Source organism: Mercurialis annua, linkage group LG3, assembly GCF_937616625.2.
Source record: "Mercurialis annua linkage group LG3, ddMerAnnu1.2, whole genome shotgun sequence".
Classification (NCBI taxonomy): Eukaryota; Viridiplantae; Streptophyta; class Magnoliopsida; order Malpighiales; family Euphorbiaceae; genus Mercurialis; species Mercurialis annua.
The window spans coordinates 6,348,918-6,372,656 of record NC_065572.1 but is presented as its reverse complement, the minus strand read 5'-3'; the positions used below and the strand labels follow the sequence as shown (position 1 = coordinate 6,372,656).

At 31.4% G+C, this 23,739-nt stretch overlaps 1 protein-coding gene across 1 annotated transcript; it reads left to right on the top strand.

The window, feature by feature from the left end:
- Positions 1–15,285: 15,285 nt before the first annotated feature.
- LOC126674529 (protein DETOXIFICATION 24-like) lies at positions 15,286–19,487 on the top strand. The gene is made up of 9 exons (XM_050368989.2): positions 15,286–15,477; positions 15,665–15,914; positions 16,400–16,941; positions 17,039–17,125; positions 17,446–17,502; positions 17,629–17,867; positions 17,941–18,059; positions 18,168–18,254; positions 19,207–19,487. Exons 2-9 carry the CDS (start codon positions 15,669–15,671, stop codon positions 19,294–19,296), a joined length of 1,467 nt encoding a protein of 488 aa, XP_050224946.1. The 5' UTR covers positions 15,286–15,477; positions 15,665–15,668; the 3' UTR covers positions 19,297–19,487.
- The last annotated feature ends 4,252 nt before the right edge of the window (positions 19,488–23,739 follow it).

Here is a 23,739-nt window from a genome sequence, read left to right as displayed (position 1 = left end):
GGAGTGAATACAATTAAAGAGATAAGGGCTGGGCATCCGATGATTTTTGAAAACAATATTATTGCTGTTACTTTCATTTCAATTTTTTATGTTTGAAATGAATGAATGGACAAACACAATTCTTAAAATTAAAATCAGAGAATTAATGTTAGTTATAATTTGTGGATTTATAAATCCAAGCAAAATAGATAGAATTTACAAATGAACAACACATGACAAAAAGGACAATCCCTTTTTAACAATAATACCCTCAACTTTTTAAAGATTTTCTCTTTTCTTTTGACATTATTTGCTGTTACTTTCATTTCAATTTTTTTTCTCATTTTATTTATTTCCATTTTCATTCAATTTTCTTTCTCATTTTATTTCTTTCCATTTTAATTTCAATTTTTCTTCTTATTTTTTTTAATTGTCTCTACTCCATATTACACAACCAATCATTATAATACCTACTACAACAAATCTCAAACTAAAAAATTTAGTTTTATCAACTTATCTTTATTTTTTTTAATTAACTATTTCAATTAGTTTATTAATATTTTTCCATATTTTTATAATTAGTTAAATAAACTAGTGAGTAATTTTTTTATTTTTTCTTGTTATATATTATGTATTTGATTTTAATTATATGTGTGTAATTTTTTCTAACAAAATATATGCTATATTTTGGATTTGTAAAACTTGAAGAACAAGTTATGCATGCATTTTGATCTTTGTTTAAGTTAGTAGCTTATCTTAACTTGGTGATTCATATTGTTATATTTTGAATTATAAAATTTATAAAAATTGGTACTTCGGAAATTTTTTGAATAAAAAAAAACAGAAGATCTCTTCAGTTAAAGCGTGCCCACGGTATTTTCCAGAAATACTAACTTTGTGGTTTATGTTGTTATGTTTTATTTTTTTGAAATTTAAAAAATAAATTATATATTTTAATAATTATTTAAGTTAACAATTTATGCTAGTAATTTAGTATTTTATGTTATACTTGTTATTATTAAAAATACATTACTTTATATATATATATTAATTTTTAATATTATTAATTTTAATTGTTTTTATGTAATATAGTATATACTAAAATTATATTATAGGGCAAATATAGTTAGTTATTTTTAGCATATAATAAATTTTAGTAGAATTTTAGTTAATTTTTAATGTTTAGTGAAATGGTTATAAGGTTAATTTAGGGATAGATTAAAAAGAATTGAATTCTAGAATTCATTTCAAACATAAATATGCAGAATTCATTTTAATTCTATAGTTTACAGTTTTTCATTCCAAACAGCGGAATTCATTTGCAAATGAATTCCAGTGGAATTCATTTATAAATGAATTCCAGTGAGTAAAAAGAATTGTTCCAAAGGGGGCCTTAGAAAAATCAAAGAACGATGGTTTAAGTGCGATTTCACAAAACACAACTAGCACATATAAGAACAAATCGCCCCTATTTATGTATTTTGTAGCAGTGCAGCATTATTAGTCCTTCAATTTTTTTTTTGACAAGGAAGGTCAGCCGACCCTCCTTGATCCCCCCACCCGGATCCACCATAACATGTCTACAATTCAGTCATTTATAGTCGGTCTTGATCATATATATATATATATATATATATATATATATATATATATATATATATATATATATATGTGTGTGTGTGTGTGTGTGTGCGCGCGCGCGTGTATAGTGTGGAATTAAACTTTAGTTACATATTTTAATCTTTAAAATTTAGTTATCATACGTTTACCCTGAATTAATTTTACACTTCATAAATTTTAGCCAAGAGAGAACCAATTTTAAAATCCTAGAAAAAAAGTGAAAGAATGGCTAGTAAATACCAAAAGATGAGTATTCAGTCAGTTTGGTCGAAATCGAACTGTCAATTCAAACCAAATTATCCAATCGGTCGAATAGTCAAAATCGAATCGATCAAATAGGAAAAGGAAAAAAAAATCAAAATCAAACCAACCAAATAGGTCGGTCATTCCGTCGGTTCGGTTAATACCAAATAAAATAAAATAAAAAAATTTAAATTTTAAAAAATCTAAAATTTTGATTTATTCGGTCGGTTTGGTTAGTTTAAATAATTTAAATTCAAATCGAACCAATAACAAAAAATCATTTTTTAAAATCAAAACCGAGACCGAACTTAAATTTATAACCGAACCGACTAAAAGTTATCGGTTTGATCAGTTAATTCAGCTGGTCGTTTTTTTTCCTGACCCCTAACTCTCTCCATGAAAACCGCAAACCCAAATTAGTACGTCTTAAGGCGTCTCTGGTCATTAGACGATGGCCGAGCTGCAGCAGTATAACCCAAAGCCAAGTCCTAAATTAGAAAACCTAATTATCTAGATGATGAATGATTGAATGATATTATTCTTAATGTTATCTTACATCTTTTGTAAAGTTCATCACTAACTTTTTATCTTATAACATGGAATAAGATATATGCTTATCTTCATCTAAACATTGAGTGCAATATGCCAGAAGAAAATAAAATACATTTTCTTATATTTATCATACAACAAAGGTTCATTTCGCCTGAAAGACGAATAATCAAATGAGTTTTATTTGTAGTTTAAAAAAAAAAGTCTATCAATTTGTTAATTTTTGGCCAACTACACCCTAATCTAACATTGATTTGATAATTAGTCTAGATAGTCAAAGGTGAAAACTAACTCAAAATTGATAAATTAATAGATTTTTGTATACTAATTTTTTTAATTTTTTTTGTCTGAATTAAGTTGAAGAGTCAAATGGACTTTTATTGACTTATCATATGTCTCAAGGCAAAATGTGTTAAGCTACCCACAATTATATATGTATCATTTGCTAAATATATTATAATTTTTAAGGCTAATGGTAAAAAAAACCCAAACTTTTACGACTTGTTGCAATTATATCCAAACCTTTTAATTTTTGCAATAATATCCAAATTGTATTTTTTTATTGCAATAATATCCAAATTGCATTTTTTATAGCAATAATAGTCAAATTGATGGCTAAACTTGTTGTTTTCAATTAAGATATTAGGTTATTATTATTTTTTGATGTATATAATATAGTAAAGTCCCAAAAATGGCAAAAACTCAAAAAAATTCACATAAAAAGTGCAATTTGGATATTATTGTAACAAAATATTTAATTTGGATATTATTGCAAAAACTAAAGGTTTGGATAAAATTGCAACAAGTCGGAAAGGTTTGAGTTTTTTTGCCATTAAGCCTAATTTTTATTGCCAGTTTGATCTTCTTTGCTCTTCGGATGATATGGAACTCAATTTGTGAAGCTGACTTCTTCAGAAGTGGTACTATGTATATTTCAATGGCCGATCTATGTATTCTTAAGTTTTTTGATATTTTTGGAATTCTGCTGCTGCTCCAAAAATCATTTCAATTAGTTGGCACTTTCCATTAAGATATTGGATAAAGGTAAATAAAGATGCCTCGACGCTAGGCTCTCACGGGGCAGCTGGAGGGGGGAGTTTTAGAACAGTAGCTGGTTTTACAAGAGGTTCTTTCGCTTCTTCTTTGAGTACAGATTGTGCTTATGTGGCTGAGCTGGTAGCGGCGACAAAAACAGTCGATATTGCTTGGAGTGTATTCCTCACTAGAAATAAAGCATACGTACTTTTTTGAATCCTTCAGAGATTACATAAAATGGGCTTTCTAATGACCCCGAATGACCAATCTTGGCATGAATTGCTAAAAATTCAATAAGTCCAACATTGATTCCTTCGGATGTGTCAATTGGGCAAATGCGCCCGTAGTGAAAAGGTTAACTCTTTGGCTTGAATATGATTCTATATATGTTTTCAATTTTTTTCCTTCAAGATCAAAACGAGTTCCATAAAAGTTTATGTAGAGTTGGTTAAAATATATCATCAGATTTTGGGTATGTCTTTTAGAATTTCTCACGTATACAAAGAATGAAATCAAGTGGCAGATTTGATTATAAAAAAAGAAGGTTTCTTCTAATTCATTTTTTTTTTGAGATTCAGCTCCTTCTTTTTGTTATTACTTAATTCAAAGAGATTCTAATAGGCAAACATCTCATAGATTCTGTTAGTCCCTCATTTTTCTTTATTTGCCATTTGATTTGTATTGTTGAGTTATGGCTCATATTTTTTCTATTTGGATTAGGATATATTGTTCCTATTTAGATTATGATACTTAATCCTTTTTTTAATATTATTTTCCTTTTAGGATTTATAGTCTAGTTTCTTATTGGATTAGGACTTAAATTGTGTCTTAATGGTTCACTATAAATAGAGGTGATGACCCTATTGTAAGCTCACAACAAACATATAGAATAAATTCTCTCTCTGCCGTGAAGTAGATCGCATTGATCGAACCACGTAAAAATCTTGTGTGATTCTTTTCTCTTCTCTTATTTATTTTCTGCTGCGTTAACAAGTGTTATCGGAGCCTAGATTTCAAATCTGAGATTCTAGGTATTTTGTTGATTGAAGATGTCGCTTCATAAATTCGATATTGAGAAATTCAATGGTTCGAATGACTTTACTTTGTGGAAAGTCAAGAAGAAGGCTGTTTTGGTTCAACAAGGATGCGTAGCAGCGTTAGGAGGAGAAAGCAATTTACCGGAAGGTTTGTCTGTGGGAGAGAAGGCAGATATTATGTCAAAGGCACATAGTACGATTCTATTGAGTCTTTCTGATGAGGTGTTGAGAGAGGTTATCGGTGAAGGAACTGCTGATGCTTTATGGGAGCGTTGGAGAGCAAGTTTCAGAAGAAATCTCTTACAAACCGGTTGTATCAGAAACAACGTTTGTATACATTGAGGATGACGGAAAATACTCAGGTAAGAGATCATGTTAATAACTTCAATCGAATTGTTATAGATTTACAAGGTGTTGGTGTTTCGATTTAAGAAGAGGATCAAGCCCTCATTCTTTTATGTTCTTTGCCCAGTTCATATGAAAACTTTGTTGATACAATGTTATATGGTAGAGATTCGATTTCTGTTAGTGATGTAAAGGATGCTTTGCAATCCAAATAACTAAAGAAAAAGGTCTCTAACTCTAATGAGGAGGAATCAGTTTCTGGTCTTGTGGTGAGTCGGGGCAGGAGTCATGAGAGAGATGGTGGGAAAGGAAACAGGTCGCGTTCCAAATCGAAGTCTAATGGACGACGATGCTATCACTGCAAGGAGAAGGGGCACTTTAGAAGAGATTGTCTGAAGCTGAAAAAGGGTGGCGAAAACAAGGAATCAAGCGGTAATGCTAATGCAGCTGTGGTACAGGAGAGTTCTGATGAGGAAGAAAGCGGTGATGTTTTGACTGTGAGTACATCAAGTTCTGATAGTACCTGTGTCCTAGATACTGGTGCATCTTATCATATGTATTCTAGAAAGGAATTGTTTAATTCTTTCAAGGAGTGGAATGGCACTGTAAAGGTGGCGAATGATAAGGAGCTTGCTGTCAAGGGTAGTGGTTTTGTTCAGATCAAGATGTATGATGGTATGGTTAGAACATTTGATGCTTGGTTTATTCCTGAACTGCGGAAGAACTTGATTTCTGTGGGTACATTTGACAAGCAAGGGTACAACCACTCAGGTGGAGATGGACAGATCAGAATTTCTAAAGGTGCATTGACTGTGATGAAGGGTGTGCTACAACACGGCATTTATATTCTCACAGGGAGTGCAGTAGTGGGAACAGTGGCGGTTGCTCGATCCTTGGAGGTACATGATGGTAAAACCGAGTTGTGGCATCGGAGGTTTGGTCATATGAGTGAGAGGGGACTATCCATATTGAGTAAACAAGGGTTGTTAGAAGGAGTGGAAACGGGGAAGCTGAAGTTCTGTGAAACTTGTATTCTTGGCAAGCAACGCAGGGTGAAATTCACTTCTGGAAGGCACACTTCTAAAGGCATCCTGGATTATATTCACTCGGATTTATGGGGTCCTGCTCGGGTTGAATCCCACAGGGGACTCAAATATTTTGTGACCTTTATCGATGACTACTCGAGAAAGGTGTGGTTGTATTTTCTGAAATCAAAGGATGAAGTGTTTGGGCGGTTCAAGGAGTGGAAGACCATGGTTGAAAAACATACTGATAGACAGGTCAAGACACTCAGGACGGACAACGGGTTAGAGTTTTGCAATGCACCATTCGATGACTTCTGTAGAAAGGAAGGTATAGTGAGGCATCACACTATACGGTACACACCACAACAGAATGGGGTTGCAGAGCGGATGAACCAAACACTACTACAACGTGCTCGGTGCATGCGGTTAAATGCGGGTCTTCCAAAGCGTTTCTGGGCTGAAGCAGTTAACACTGTTTGTTATCTGGTGAATAGATCGCCATCTACTGCAATTGATTTGAAGACACCTCAAGAGGTATGGTATGGTAAACCCTCTGATTATTCTGGCTTGCGTGTTTTCGGTTGTGTTGCCTATGCTCATGTTAATGATGGTAAACTTGAGGCGAGGGCAATGAAATGCATATTTCTAGGGTATGCGACTGGAGTTAAAGGGTACAGACTGTGGTGCACAGAGATGGATAGAACTCCAAAACTGATTATTAGTAGAGACGTAACCTTTGTTGAATCTACTATGTTTGGCCAGAAAGAGGAACTTGGTGATCTTGCAGGAAAAACTGATCTGGGTGCTAGCCAGAAGGTGGAGTTTGTAGCTCCAAATAGGATTACTACTGATCCTATAAACGAGCCTAATGAAGAAGTGGTAGAAGAGAGTATAGCAACAAGGAGAGGAAGAAGGCAAATCAGAACACCAATGAGATATGTGGATTGTGTTGATACAGTTGATACTAATCCTATGGCTTATGCTTTGGCAATAAGTGAGATCATTGATTCTGATGAGCCACAGTCGTATAAAGAGGCAGTGCAGAGTAGAGAAGCATCTGAATGGTTAATTGCCATGAATGAGGAGATGCAGTCTCTTGAGAAGAACAGTACATGGGAGTTGGTACCTCGACCAAAAGGAGTGAAACAGGTAGGATGCAAATGGGTCTTCAAGAAGAAAGAGGGTATTCCTGGAGTTGAATCAGCTAGATTCAAGGCGAGACTTGTAGCGAAGGTTTTTTCAGGGAATTGACTACAATGAAGTATTCTCACCTGTTGTGAAGCACAAAACCATTCGGGTTCTTCTATCTATGGTGAGTGCGTTGGATCTTGAGTTAGAACAACTTGATGTGAAAACAGCATTCTTGCATGGGAGTTTAGAGGAGCAGATTTATATGTCACAGCCGGAGGGATTTCTTGATTCTGATCACAAGGACTATGTGTGTTTGCTGAAAAAGTCCTTGTATGGTTTGAAGCAGTCTCCTAGACAGTGGTACAAGAGGTTTGATGCTTTTATGCTTTCTCATGGGTATGTTCGAAATCAGTTTGACAACTGTGTTTACTCTAGGAAGCTGTCTGATGATTCCTTGATCTATTTGTTGCTATATGTGGATGATATGTTAATTGCAGCTAAGTCTAAAGCTGAAATTAATGACTTGAAAGCCTTGTTGAGTAGTGAGTTTGAGATGAAGGATTTGGGTGCAGCCAAGAAGATTTTGGGCATGGAGATTTGGAGAGATAGGAAAGAAGGCCTGTTGTATGTTTCTCAACAGAAATATATTGAGAAGGTGCTGCAATCTTTTCAAATGGACAATTCTAAGCCAGTAAGTACTCCTTTAGCATCGCATTTAAATTTGATGCTAATGCACTACCTAGTACTGATGCTGAGAAGGAATACATGAGCGATGTTCCGTATTCGAGTGCAGTTGGAAGCTTGATGTATGCAATGGTCTGTACAAGACCTGATTTAGCACATGCTGTTAGTGTGGTTAGCAGATTTATGAGTAATCCGGGAAAGACTCATTGGGAGGCGGTCAAGTGGATTATGCGGTACTTGAAGGAAACGAGTGGCATATGTCTGGTTTATGGTTCAAGTGGTGGTTCTGATGGAATTGTGGGTTACACAGATTCCGACTATGTAGGAGATCTTATTCGAAGGAGGTCATTAACATGTTATATCTTCACCCTATATGGATGTGCTATTAGTTGGAAAGCAACTTTACAATCTACAGTTGCTTTGTCCACAACTGAAGCGGAATACATGTCATTGACGGAAGGGGTCAAGGAAGGTATGTGGTTGCAAGGTCTAATTGATAGCTTGGGTTTAGAAGTTCAGAAGCCTGTGATTTATTGCGATAGTCAAAGTGCTTTGTGCTTGGCGAAGAATCTGGTGTATCATGAGAGATCAAAGCACATTGATGTGAGGATGAACTTCATTCGGGATGTCGTGGAAGACAAGAGATTTCTTATAGAGAAGATAGCCACTGCAGTTAATCCAGCGGATATGTTGACAAAGTCGTTGCCTACTGAAAAGTTCAAGCTCAGCTTGGACTTGGTCAATGTACGCAGTGCATGAGGCCCTTAAGGGGCATGGATGGCAGAGAGAGAGTTGGTCTTGGTTAACTTTGACTTTGGAGTAATTTTAAGTCAAGGTGGAGAGTTTATTCTGTGATGCAATTTGGTGGCCTTTGTGATTTGCTGAAGAAGGTTTCAAGATTAATCTTGTTGGGTGTATTCGCCAAGGTGGAGATTGTTGAGTTATGGCTCATATTGTTCCTATTTGGATTAGGATATATTGTTCCTATTTAGATTATGATACTTAATCCTTTTTTTAGCATTGTTTTCCTTTTAGGATTTATAGTCTAGTTCCTTATTGGATTAGGACTTAAATTGTGTCTTAATGGTTCACTATAAATAGAGGTGATGACCCTATTGTAAACTCACAACAAACATATAGAATAAATTCTCTCTCTGCCGTGGAGTAGATCGCATTGATCGAACCACGTAAAAATCTTGTGTGATTCTTTTCTCTTCTCTTATTTATTTTCTGCTGCGCTAACATGTATTATTTTTGGTTTTTTGCTAAGAAGTTGTCAACCTAATTGAGATGCTCGGGTGCGTTCTTGATTTCTAAAATCCAACTTTTCACTTAAAAAAATTGCCAGTTTGATCTATTATTTTTCGACATTTGTCAGATATATTTACAATTTGTTTAAAGATAACATAACACAATATTATAGGGTGATTTACAAAAATACCTCAAAAACTATAAATATTTGTCAAAAATATCTCAAAAACTTAAAATTTATTAACGTATCTAAAAATTTAAATATTTATTTTTTTACTCTGCAGTTTATTTTTTTACTCCGCAGTTGCAAACAGTTTCAAAAAACACAATTTGAAACTGTTTTACAAAACGTTTCAAATAAAGTTTCTAATAGAGTTTCAAAGACAGTTTCTAATTGGGTTTCAAACGATTTATAACTGTTTTTTAAAAAATAAGTTGAAACTATTTTACAAAATGTTTCATATACAGTTTCTAATAGTTTCAAACGGTTTCAGAAAATAAAATAAAATTTGAAACATTTATAAACCGGTTCAAAGACGGTTTTTAATTGGGTTTCAAACGGTTTATAACCGTTTTTTAAAAAATAATTTGAAACCGTTTTAAAAAACAGTTTCAATTACAGTTTCAAAAGGTTTCAATTTTTTTAAAGTAGACATCTTTAAAACCGTTTATAATACAGTTTCAAACAGTTTAAAAAAAACACAGTATTTTTAAAAATTTTGCAGAGTAAAAAAATAAATTTCGGAGTAAAAAAATAATTTTTTTAAAAAAAAGGTAAAAAAATAATTTTTCAAAAATCGGAATAATTTTGCAAATATTTTTTAAAAAGAAGTATTTTGTGCAAATTCCTCAATATTATACATTCACATGTACCAAAATTATCCAACACAGCATATATAATGTCACGCCGTATCAATTAAAAAATAAATAAAAATATATTTGGCAACGTCCAAAAAATGATACACCAAACTAATAAAATTTTAAAATCATGATATATTTGATAAATGTACCATATTTATATTTATTGACAGATAAACACATTTTGCATATATCTAATGGCGGCTAGATAAAGCTGAATTATTATAACCAACTAAAAATAATATTAAGCATTGGTCTCTCCCTCTTTTCCTCTCAAATAGAAAACGCTAACCGTCAATAGTTTTTTTTTTTCGTTTCGGCTGCCGTCAATGGTATATTCTTGCCGTTGGCGGTAGCCATTCCTTTCTTTATTGCTTGATTTACATAAAATAAAATAAATAACCGATTCCTTTTTCATCTTTTTTGTTTTATTGGTAAATTTATCGACGAGTCACATCATATCAATATATATCGAATTAAAAATCAGAGATAAATCAAGACTTTTTTAAGACTGAAGATGAAATTGTTTAGAGGTTATATTAGTTTTTTTGTTTTTATATGGTGATTGTCTTTCTCTTTTGAAAATTTTGTTGTCTTTTCCATATCGGATGGTTTATTGTCCTTTTTATTTCGAAAGGTTTGTTTGTTGATTTTTATGAAATTTTGGTTAATCTTCTGTTAGACAGCAAAGAATTCGATCCTTATGATGGTGGAGCAGTTATGTAATTCTGATTTTGTAAGACGATCTATTAAACATAACACAGCAGATAGTTCAGCTGAAAACAAGAAGAAGAAATCCAGCTCAGCAGCAAACAAGAAGAGGAAATCAAGCTCAGCGAAAAGCAGTTAATCCAGCTCACTCAAAGTCACAAGTTATCTGATTAAATTAGTTTGTTACACTTCTGTTAAAGTTAACAGAAAAAGCAGTTAGAATAGGAAGTAGCCGTTATAAGTTAAAGAGCCGTTATAGTTTGTTAGTATATAATGTAAAATGTATAGGCTTTATCATTTAATAAAATCACAATCAATTTCTGATTACTCAATCAAAAGCTCTCAAAGTCTAAAATCTAATATGATATCAGAGCAAGAAACTCTGTAAATTTTCTTTTCTTAAAAGCAGTTACTTCTATTTTCTTAGTATCTGATACACAAAATTGCAAGTGTACGATGTCGATAAATCAAGTAATATAATGATAAGTAAAAGTCGAACCCACGAGGAATTGAATTTAGTACCAAAATAGTTAATTAAAAATTATTTGAACTAACAAAGATAAGATTTGTGTGATTTTAATTAAAACTAATAAAAACAGAAAATAATAATCTAAGGATTAAACAATAACGACAAATAACTCAGAATATTGCTTTCGTATGGATTATCGATGCCTTACAAATCTAACTTATATCAATCAATTTTAATTGTTACATGCAATGGAGGATAGATCGAAGATACTAGCTCCATATTCCTATATTATTGCTAGTCTATTGGTTATAACCCGTTATCCCGAATCACCCTTACTGTCACGGCTTACAGAACGATAGAAGATAAACGGCAATTTATAAACAACGCATTATAGATTAGTTATCCACATAGACCACATAACGCAAACATGGTGGTCGGACTCATGTTTTGTAATTATGCCTTGGTTACCCTTTTCCAATTAAATTGCTTAAGTCCCCTCCTCACAATTTATTCTAAGTTCATGCAATTGTTAGCTACTCAATCACAAGCATTGCTCTCAATAACGAAGGATTGCATTAATAAAGAAAGATATAAAAATTAGTTTTCAGAATTTAAATCTAGCATCCATACTACTCACAATATTCCAAGTCAAGAAATTTAGCTAGACATAATTGAATTAACTAAGCAATTAATAATAATGAACATAATTTAAACAAGAGATTGAAATAAAAATACTTGAATAAAAACCTGGAATTATTCGGAACACAAGTCTTCGAATCGAAGTTTCGAAGATTTAAGTCTTCAAAATAAACTAAGGACTAAAACGAAATTAACCTAAGACAAATTGTTTGTAGAAAAGAAAATAATGAAAAACTTCATAGAATACATGATCTTGAGATGTCTTTATATAGTGGAGGAGTCCTTGATGTATTGCAAGAGTTGTAGTTAAAATCAGATCCAAATCCGCGTTGAAAAAGGATTTTCACGTTTTTAGGTTCGAAGGCAATTCGGGCCAGTTCCTCAATAATGTCTGGTCCCTAGAAACTCGGCACTTTTGAGGAATTGGTCACAAATGATTCGCAGAAAGTAATCCGGGCCAGTTCCTCAATAGTGCCTAGTTCCTAGGAACTAGACACTTTTGAGGAACTAGGCACTTTTTCCAACTTTTCTCCAATTTGCTCCAAATTGCTACGCTTCACTCCATACGCATAAACCTACAAAATAAACACCTTTCCAAGCATAATATCCTCAAAAATATGCAATAATACTATATCAAATACTTGGAAAAACCCTATATAAAATATGCGTATCAGTATCCAAACACTAATTTCCTCAGCAATCAAACACTTATTCTTTAAAATTCATTTCTTTATCTTTTTCTATTTAAAGATCATAGAATCTTTTATTTTTCTGTCTTGCTTTTTAGTTTCTTCTTCTTTGATTCTTATCAAGAAATTTCATATTCAATGGCTTTTCAAGCTACAAATTTTGATAATCCTTCGAATCCCTTTTTTCTTCATCCTAATGAAAATCCATCTTTGATTCTTGTTTCTCCATTGCTTAATGGACAAAATTATCACTCTTGGGCACGTTCTATGAGGATGTGCTTACTTTCAAAGAACAAATTAAAATTTGTTAATGGAGCTATTCCTATTCCAGCAATTACTGATCAGATCTTTCCTATCTGGGAAAGATGTAACACAATGGTACTTTCTTGGATCTTGCGTTCACTTTCTCCTTCAATTGCACAAAGCGTGTTGTGGATTGATACAGCTTTGGAAGTTTGGAAAGACCTTTTTGACAGGTTTTCACAAGGTAATGTTTTGCGTGTATCTGATCTACAAGAAGAGATTTATGCATATAAACAGAATAATCTGTCTGTAACTGATTACTTTACTCAATTGAAAATTTTATGGGATGAATATGTTAATTTGAGGGTTTTACCAGTATGTACTTGTAATCCTCAATGTAAATGTGATGCTTTGAAGTCTGTTAAAGATCAACAAGAAGCTGATTATGTCATTAAGTTCTTGAAAGGCTTAACTGACAGTTATGGAAACATTAAGACTCGGATTTTGATGATGGATCCTTTGCCAAAAATAAATAGAGTTTTTTCTTTAGTATTACAACATGAGAGACAGTTAGGAATGAGTTCTACAGATTTAAGTTCAACTGTTATTGAACCATCAGTTTTTGCTACACAAGCTACTAATTCGTATCAAAGAAGACTTGTTTTTAATAATTTTCAGGGAAATAAACCAAATAACAATTTTAGGTCTCAAATTCAGGGAGGACAAAAGAGGTTTTATAATGCTTCTACTTCATATAATAACAACAATAACAACAAGCCTGTCTGTAGTTATTGTGGATTCAATGGTCACACTGTTGACATTTGCTTCAAAAAGCATGGTTACCCTCCTGGTTATAAGCCTAAGTCTAAGAGTTTTGTTAATCAAGTTGGAAAATATATAGAGGAAGATGAGCAAGGTAGTTATCAGGATCAAGATGGTTTTACAGAACAGAATCAGAGGTTTGAGTTTATGGATAGGTCATCAAACTTTGATAAGTCTCAGAATAATAATATGAATTTTTCTCAAGGGAATGTGAGTAATATCTCAGCACCAATGTTTACTCAAGAACAATACACACAGTTGATGGAGTTGCTGCAACAAAGAGGAAATGCTTCAGAATCAAAAGTCAATACTTTTTCTACTAACTTTGTTGCAGAAACACAGGATCAGGGTAAATTTCCTATCATTAACTCATATTTTCAAAAATTTACTACTTGCTGTTCTGTTAAAAAGCATACAAACATGACTTGGATAATTGACTCTGGTGCTACTGATCATATTGTATGTTCATTAGATGCTTTTTCAGCTTATAAACCAATGCATAATATTTTTGTTACATTGCCTAATTCACAGAAGATTGCAGTAACACATATAGGAAGTGTAAAATTTAGTGATGATCTTATTTTAAAAGAAGTTTTGTATGTTTCTGTATTTTCTTTTAACTTGATTTCCACAAGCAAATTAACAAGGCAATATGACTATTGTTCTATTCTTCATAAAGATATTTGTCTTATACAGGATGTTATCAGGTGGAAGATGATTGGCTTAGCTAGACAAATTCAAGGCCTTTATCAGCTTGATAAAAGTTTGTTTATGCCTGCTGTCAATGATTGTTCTGTGGATGCTAATGTGGATGCTGCTAAATCTAGTGAAACTTGTGATACTGTAGTAGATAAGCATACTTTGTGGCATTTTAGATTTGGTCATTTAGCAAATAAGAGATTAAAAAACCTACAGCCTATAGAGGCAAAAATTTCTATTCCTGTAAATGATCATTGTAAAACATGTCATTTAGCTAAACAAAAGAAGCTTTCTTATTCATTAAGTACAACTGTTGTTGATAATTGTTTTGATCTAATTCATGTTGACATATGGGGGCCAGCAAGAACTTGTTCTTTTTATGGTCATAGATATTTTTTGACAATTGTGGATGATAAGAGTAGATACACATGGTTATATTTGTTAAAATCTAAAGCTGAGGCTAGGGATGTAGTTCAAAGTTTCTGTGCATATACAGAAACACAGTTTAATGTTAAAATAAAGTGCTTAAGGTCAGATAATGGACTTGAGTTTCATATGCCTAAGTTTTTTAGTTCAAAAGGTATAATTCATCAAACAACATGTGTGTACACACCAGAACAAAATTCTGTTGTGGAGAGAAAGCACCAACATATTTTAAATGTTGCTAGGGCACTTAAAATTCATTCTTATATGCCATTACATTTTTGGTTTGATTTTGTTTCCCATGCTGCTTATTTGATTAATCTGGTTCCTTCACCATTCATAGATGAGAAAACTCCATATGAGGTTTTGTTCAATAAAAAACCTGTTTTTGATAATTTAAAGGTGTTTGTTGTGTTGCATATGCTTCTACATTGTCACATGACAGGAATAAATTTTCACCAAGGGCAACACAATGTGTTTTCTTGGGTTATCCATCCAATACAAAGGGGTACAGGTTATATGCGAATAAAGCTCTTTACTTTTTGTTCTACATCAGATTATTGAAAACAGTTATAACCGTTTTAAATTTTTACACTTATAATTGTTTGATATTAATGGAAAATTATACTGATTGTCCAAAAAAAATGTCGGCTAGATAACAGGGCCATTGGCCAACTAAGAAGTAGAAGTTAGGTGTCCCCACTAGCCCATGTTCTGCGAATCCTTTTCTGAACATACCCCATATCTTTGAATTGACTCATATTTAAACATTTATTGAATTATAGAGAGGTGGAAGAGCAAAATGAAGTCCAATTAAGTATATAATATAACTCTATCCGTCTGAAAACGACGTGTGAGTTCAGAGTTTCAATCATATTCAAAGTTCATAATTAATGGTGGCTAAACATGGTCAAGCTAAGCATGCTAACGTATCAAACTATAAGAGAGTAAGAGTTTACAAAAAGAAAATGAGTGAGCACGAAGAAGAACGATCACTCCCTGTTCCACTTAATTAATCTTTTTAGGTAATACCAAAATTAGTATATTCATTCAATATGCAGTAAATGTATTACTTTCTTATTATATTTGGTTAATTTCTGTTACATGCATGCACTAAATGTATTAATTTCTTACTATAGCATCTGCATTGCATAAATTGATTATTACTAGTTTCTTTAGAGTAATATAAAATGTTCACCATTTCTTGTGCAGAGTCATGGAAATATCAAAAGAGAGGCAGAGTTCGGTATCGGGAGAAGTCGAAATTGATGATTTGAAAAGTCGGATTTTGACGGAGTCTAGGCAGATATGGAGAATTGCATTCCCCGGAATTGTGGTCGGAGTCACTTCTTTTGGGATGATTGTAGTCACTCAATTGTTCATCGGGCATATCACTGAAGTACATCTTGCTGCCTATGCTCTTGTGCAGACCATTTTAATCCGACTCGTAGACGGAATTCTGGTAAATTTCGTTGTCCGTAAATAATAGTAATTCCTAACTGAATATAGTTTTGGTTCAAATGAATTCTGCAAAATATTGTGGAATGAATTTGTAAATGAATATAATTGGGTTTGATTTATTTAAAAAATCTTTTAGAATTTTTAAATTATTGAGTGACCATATAAAGGATCAAATGAATTAATTTGCAATGAAACGAATTCTAAAGTAGAATTGAAAACAATGGATTAGCAAATTTTTTTATCAAGTTACATTAAATTGTTCATGTGTATTTCATATGAATGAATAGTCGATTTGCGATTGACAGAATTTTATGATGGCAATTTCTGTTACAATCCCGTCACAAATCTTCGTAATGGAAATTGCCTAACAAATTTAGCAGACACAAATTAATTAGCATTTTTTTTAATATGTAGTTCACGGTGTAATTGAACCAAAAAGAGGGTAAATAACGAAAGACTTGTAATACTCCGCACTATATATGTTAGGTTGGCATGTCGAGCGCTACGGAGACGTTATGCGGACAAGCATTCGGGGCGGGACAATACCACATGATGGGAATTTACTTACAAAGATCATGGCTCGTTGAAGTCGCTCTCGGAACAATAATACTTCCTCTTTTTATCTGCACCACACAAATTCTGAAACTAATCGGTCAGGATCCAGACATCGCAAACGTAGCTGGAAGAATCGCGTTATGGTTCATCCCGATCGTCTACAGTTTCGTATTTATCCTGACAATGCAAAAATACTTACAAGCCCAAATGAAAAACCAGATTGTTGGTTGGATTTCTGCTGTCTCATTTGCAATTCATGTGCCTCTGTCTTGGGTTCTTGTGTCCAAACTAAAATTGGGTGTTTCTGCTGCAATGGGTGCACTAAATTTATCTAATTGGTTAACAGCTTTAGGACTATTTGCCTATGTTTTAGGGGGTGGGTGCCCTAAAACATGGAAGGGGTTTACATTTGCTGCATTTAAGGACATTTTGCCTATTGTCAAGCTCTCAATTTCATCTGGCATAATGATATGGTAATTTTTTCTCAGCTGATTCTATTTCTTTAATTATCGACAAATAAAATTAATATATGGATTTTTGATTGATTATTTATTTATTTGTGTTGGATAGCTTAGAAATGTGGTACATGTCTATTCTTGTCCTGTTAGCTGGATATATGAAGAATGCCACTGTTGCAATTTCAGCTTTTTCCATTTGGTAAGTACTTTTTGTTCTTCAGATTTAATTCTCTATCCGCCCCATCCGCTCAGGCCCGTCAGGCGTTGACAATTAGTCCGGTCAGAACTGGAGCTCGTAATAAATTCATTTTTTTATTAGTGAACTTGGGTTTTCATAATTATTTAAATTTTAATATAGGTCTGAAAAGATTCGGTCCAAACCCGTATAAATATGCCGAACTTAATAGTAGATATGAGGCCCGAACTAGATTCGTGATTGGGCTTGCATTGAAAAGAGTCAAACCCGATTGGGCTGGCCCACAACAAGTTTAGTCTAAACATAGAAATTTCTTGTTGCAGCCTCAATATTAGTGGATGGCAAATCATGATCTGCTTTGGATTTCTTGGAGCTGCATGGTATTCCTATATGACCTTTTTCATTTAACACTATTTTAATCAATAACTATTTATTATCAGGTCAATAATCTACATTTTTATCTCTACTTATATTAATGTGTATATTAATATACGAAATTCGAGCAGCGTTCGAGTATCAAATGAACTGGGAGCCGGAAATGCGAAAGCTACAAAATTCTCAATTAAAGTCATCCTCTGCACTTCAATGAGTATTGGAGTGATATCCTCTATTTTATGCCTAATCTTCAGCAGAAAAATTTCTTACCTATTCACTGATAGTAAACAAGTTGCCGATAGTGTATCGGACCTCTCTGTGCTACTTGCTATCTCATTGTTATTCAACAGCATTCAGCCCGTACTCACCGGCAAGTATACCGTTAATTCTCGACTTTATTTAATTATATAGAAACTTTTCTGATTTTAAAATTGAATCTGCAGGAGTAGCTGTGGGTGCTGGTTTACAAAGTAAGGTTGCATATCTAAACTTGGCTTGCTATTATGGGATTGGTATACCTCTAGGAGCCCTGCTTGGCTATGTAGCTCATCTTAAAATTAAGGTAAGTTTATTTTTGATACCGCGACTAATAAAATCGTTATAGAAAAATTAAATTTATTTTTCTTATTTTACTGATGTAGATTATTTTTATTTATGTGCTCAATATCAGGGTTTGTGGATTGGAATGCTTATAGGAGAAGCATTGCAAACACTTGTATTATCATTTCTTATATGGAAGACTGATTGGGACGTTCAGGTTTGTATGCATATATGATATGTTAACAATTAAGAAATGCTACCGATAGTTACAATTGGGGGTAAGCACCGGTCGGTTCGGTCACCGAACTGTCCAAAAATTCAAAACCGTTTGGTTTTTAAAAATTTCGGTCACCGAACCATATTGACCAAAATAATATCAAAACTGAATTAACCAAACCAAAATATTTTGGTTCGGTTCAGTTCAGTTGAAAACCGTAATATTTTTTGTATGATTTTTAGAAAAGAAAAAAAAAACAATTTCTAAAAAAAAATTAGAAAGAAAATGGAGAAATTTAACCTAGAGAGTACATGTGCTTTAAATTAAATCTATGTTTATCGTTTTTTTTATTCTAAAATTATAAAATAAATAAATTTAATATATAAATGTGTGTATATAAAAGATTAAAACAACATAGTTTTAAAATACGGCCGGTTCAATTATTATAATTATTTTTTTGTCAAAATCAAAAACCGAACCGAATAGCCAAAATTTTAAAAGTTTTAACCGTTAACCGAACTGTATTTTTAAATTATATTTCGGTTTGATTAACCGTTTAATATAACTAAAAAAACTCCCCCATTTATTCGATTGGGTTCGGTCATTCGGTTTTAACCGTTTAATGCTCACCTCTAGTTCAATTGGTATAACCACTAAGTAGGAATCTGCTAGGTCATGGGTTTGATGTTTTTCATGAGTGCTATCCCTTCCCCAATTATAAGAAAAAAATAATAAAGAAATGCTGAAAAAATGTAAAAAACATAAATCAGGATTTTTTTTTTTATAAAAATAGATTACAAAAATAGAGTTTTACATTTTTCTTCTTTAAAATAATAAAATGCTGAAATATAAAATTGAAAAAGTTTCTGCCATGTATATATTTAATATATACATGAAAAAATTAATTTTGTTAATTATATGTTTTAATCATTTATTTGATTCTATTTTGTAGGTAATTAAAGCATCAAATCGTCTTGATCGTTTGTTTGTAGATCCATCAAAAGAATCCAATGAGGATAAAATCTCCGGTACTAATGCATGATCGCGATGTTAACTCAATTCAAAAAGTAACTCTCACTTGAGCAATTAATCGCAATTTTATTTTATTCCGACAGCTTCTTCAAGAATCTTGGGTATACTTTTCAAAATTGAAAATAACCAAATCAAGATGTTGTTTAAGTTATTGAACAATGTAACTTTATTTGATTAAGCCAGTAAATGCAGCTTTTAACATGTAAGTGGTTTTTTTTGTCAAAAATGGTAATCAATTCTTTAAAATCTTAATTGTTACGAAAATATGGTTCGACCACAACTTTTTAATGCACTTAACTTAACGGTGCGTTAACCATACAAGTTAAGCTCACATTAGCACATGTAAATGGTGAATCATGAAGAATGGAAGAGAGCACAAATAGAACACTGTTGTCATCGTTGAGACATTTAACATTTAATCATTTATGACTTAACAGCTTATTTTGTCAACCCGTTGTAAAGGTTACTTATCTGTATCTACTCATAGAGAAATTCTTAGGTAGACTCAGTCTATCACGTCATCCGTGGACTAACCTATCATATTATGACACGTCGTTAAAATAATGGCCCTATCGTAATATTTCTATTCAAAAGTGTAAATAAGTAATAAACAAAATTACGATAGGGCCATCATTTTAATGACATGTCATAATATAATAGGTTAGTCCACGGATGACGTGGTAGACTGAGTCTACCTAAAAATCTCTCTTCAATAAATGATTGTGGAGTACATACATGCAAATACTGTGGCATATAACTTCTACAATAAATAAATAAGATACGTGCACTATTCTCTTTTTTATTTCTTTTCTTTTTCTTTAAATAAGAACATTTCCGAGGTATTTTCTCTTAACTTTTATATAAAGTTTAAAGTTATAATTTTGATATTTCGTGCTATATTTTAAAATCACTTGGTGGTACTTTGTTTGGAGTCAGAAATCTAAACTGAATTGGAATGTAAAAAGGAGTAGAAATTCAATTTATGTTCATGGTATGACATTTATGCACCACACGAATAACAAAATCTTGATTGTCCAAATTGGTGAGGCTTTTGTTAGATTCCATCTTAAAATTAATTAGTGTTAAGTGGAGATGTTCAACTAATATTTAAACACATATCCATTCCCTTTATTTTTATTTAGCTGTCCATTTAGCCAAATAAATTTGTCTCAAATTAGTTGTCTATTTAAAATTTTAAGATAATGTTAATTATTATCTTCTGATCCCTTCCTTTTTTTTGAGAGAAAAGATTAAACTTTATTAATCAAACAGAAAAATCAATAAGTTCATTGACAGGAAAAAGTATTTCACCGTCAGAAATACGATCTCCCTTCCTAATAAATGACTTTATAACTCAAGTTACAAAGCATTTATTACATAGAAGGGTTATATTAGTATTTACTTCTATAATTTAAAACAAACAACCTATTTTCTTAATATGTACAATTTTGATTAAATGGACAATTAAATAAAAACAGAAAGAGTAATAAGTAGTAGCATCAAATATGTTTATAGTAGCAATTTTAAATAATGAATTAGATCTTTTAAAAAATTAATATAGTTAATTAGATGTTTCTTTTTAAAAAATAGTAAACATGACAATTAAATGGTCAAAATAAGTAGTTTTGACCATTTAATTGTCATGTTCACTTTTTTTCTTAAGAAAAATCTAATTAGCTATTTCAATTTTCTAAAAAATCTAATTAATGTTTTATAAATTTTAGACGCCTTTTTCAATTGGAAACTCCTCCACAGGTTTTCTGTTTTTTTCTATTTTATAGTCTTCAACATTTGAATACAAGTGACCATTTAATTATTCAAAATTAATTAAAATTTAAAAATTGCATTAAAATTAAATAAGTCGGTAAATTTAGTTAAACTGATCACAATAATATTAAAATTATAAAAATAGGAAACAATTTTCTTCTAATTGATAATTTTGTTCCAATTGACAATTTTTTTCTTTTCGAATTTAAAATTATAACTAGCTGTGTTTTTCTTATTAAAAATATAAAAATAAATAGCTATGTTTTCCTTATTAAAATTATTTTTTATTTTCGATAATATTATCATAATTGACAACTATTTAAACCTTTCCATTTATGTTGTTTTAATCCATTTATACCAATAAATAATAAGAATAATAAATGACTGGGCAATTAATTTAAAATAATTATCTAATTGATTATTTCAATTATAATTAAAATAGGAAACACTTATTTCGACCATTAAATTGTCATGTTTACTGTTTTCCTTAAAATAAATGGTAATTTTCTGAAATACATGTTTTGGTAACTTATTTACACCTTTACCTGTCAAGTTTCGATTTTTTTTTATTTACGAAAAATACCTTTTTGTTTTTTTAATTTCAAAAATACCTTTTCGGTTTCCAATTTCGGTTTTTAGTTTTTTCGGCTCGGTCAACCGAATCGACCGAACTGACTGACGGTTTTTTTATATAATGTAAGATTAGTGTATATATAGTGTTAATTTTTATTTTTTATAGATTTTTTTCTGGAATTTTTTATTTTATTTTTTATAGTGTAACAGTAGTGTATATATAGTGTTTTTATCGTGTTTATATAGTGTAAGATTAGTGTATAAGTAGTGTATATATAGTGTATAAGTAGTGTATTTATGGTATTTTATAGTGTTTTTTGTGGTTTACACCATGAAACACTGCAAATACACCATAAACATAAATACACCATAAACACTGCAAATATACCATAAACAATGTAAATGCACCATAAATATACTAAAAACTGCAGAAATACACTATAAATACACAAAAAATACACTAAAACGTAAATATATTATAAAATTACTACAAATGCACCATAAATCAATTTTTTTACAAAATTAGTAGCAACAAACAAATCTATGAATAAGAGAAGACAAAATAAATAATTATATGAATATAGAACAATTTATAAATAAAAAATTATAGATCTATAATAATTTATTTATAAAATATTTAAATCATTACAAAAAATCTAAAAAATTACACAAATGTAAAAACGAGTCGAGAAATCCATAGCGCGAACGGAAAAAACGAACGAAAAAACGACCGAAAACAACGAGAAATCCATCAGAAGTAGACGAACGGAAGCGCGACCAGAAAGACGAACGAAAAAGACGAAAGGAAAAGTAATCGGAGAAGATAAACTGAAAATCAAATGAAAAAGAAAAAAAAAAGAATAAAAAAAGAGAAAAAAAAGGCGGCTATGTAAAAGTTTAACCTAAAATGAGATAAGACTTCTTTATATAGTGGGTATTTTTGGTAAATAAATTAGCTTATTAGGTAACGTAGGATAAAAGAAAAAGACTGGTTAAAATGGTGTAAATACTTTACCCAAAACAGATATTTGGAAAATAATCCCTAAAAAAAATCTAATTAATTATTTCAATTTTCTAAAAAAACCTAATTAATTATTTCAAATTGCTACTATAACAGTATCTAATACTACTACTTATATTTGTTATGACAATTAATCACATTAATTACTACCTTTTTGATTCATTACCTTTTAAATACTATGATTTTTAAATTTTTTAACTATTTAATTATTTTCTCAAAGTCAATAATACAACTCCTCCATATCTAATACCATTTTTAAATACTACTCCCTCTGTCCCGTTTAAGAAGGGACAAATAACTTTTTCACATATATTAAAAAACATTAATTATTATAGTGTTTTCTTACTTTATCCCTATTTATGATAATGTTTTATTTTGTGTATAGGCTAATAGCCATTAATTATGAAAAGAGAAAAGGGGGTAAAAAAAGAAAATTTATATAAATTGGCACAGAAAATACGATATGGCTTTCTTAAATGAGACAAATAAAAATGGAATATCTCCCTTCTTAAATGGGATAGAGGGAGTATGATTTTTGATTTTTAACCATTAATGGTAACTGAATCATTTCTTTAAATTTATTAATTTAATGACATTAATTGTTTTAATTTTCGATAATATTAACATAATTGACAACTATTTATACCTTTCTATTTATGTTGTTTTAGTCCATTATACCAATAAATGATAAAAATAATAATATGATTTGGCATACAGTGATTGGGTAAAAAAAGCACTCCCCAATCATTAGAGAGATACCAGCCCGCAATATTATATTATGGCTGGTATTAATTATGTTGATTAATGATAGTCAACGTAATTAGCACCGGCCCGCAATGAGATAGTGGTTGGTGGACTCCAGGCACAAATTCAGAATTTTGAGTGCTTGGGGCGGTAAAAATATTAAAAACCTCTTATAAAAATAATGATATTATATGTAATTAGCACAAAAATAACTAGTGAGTTATAAGTTTTGATGATTTGCGCATGTTATGTAACATTCTTTGAAAATCGTGGGGATAAAATTTTTCACAAACACCAAAATTTTCTTATCCAACATAACATGAGTATATAACTTTCTTCTTTTTCAAG

Coding starts and splice junctions, on each gene's coding strand:
- LOC126674529 (XM_050368989.2), top strand. CDS start 15,669: ATGGAAATATCAAAAGAGAGGCAGAGTTCGGTATCGGGAGAAGTCGAA. Junction 18,060..18,167: donor TAGCTCATCTTAAAATTAAG/GTAAGTTTATTT, acceptor GCTCAATATCAG/GGTTTGTGGATTGGAATGCT. Junction 18,255..19,206: donor AGACTGATTGGGACGTTCAG/GTTTGTATGCAT, acceptor TCTATTTTGTAG/GTAATTAAAGCATCAAATCG.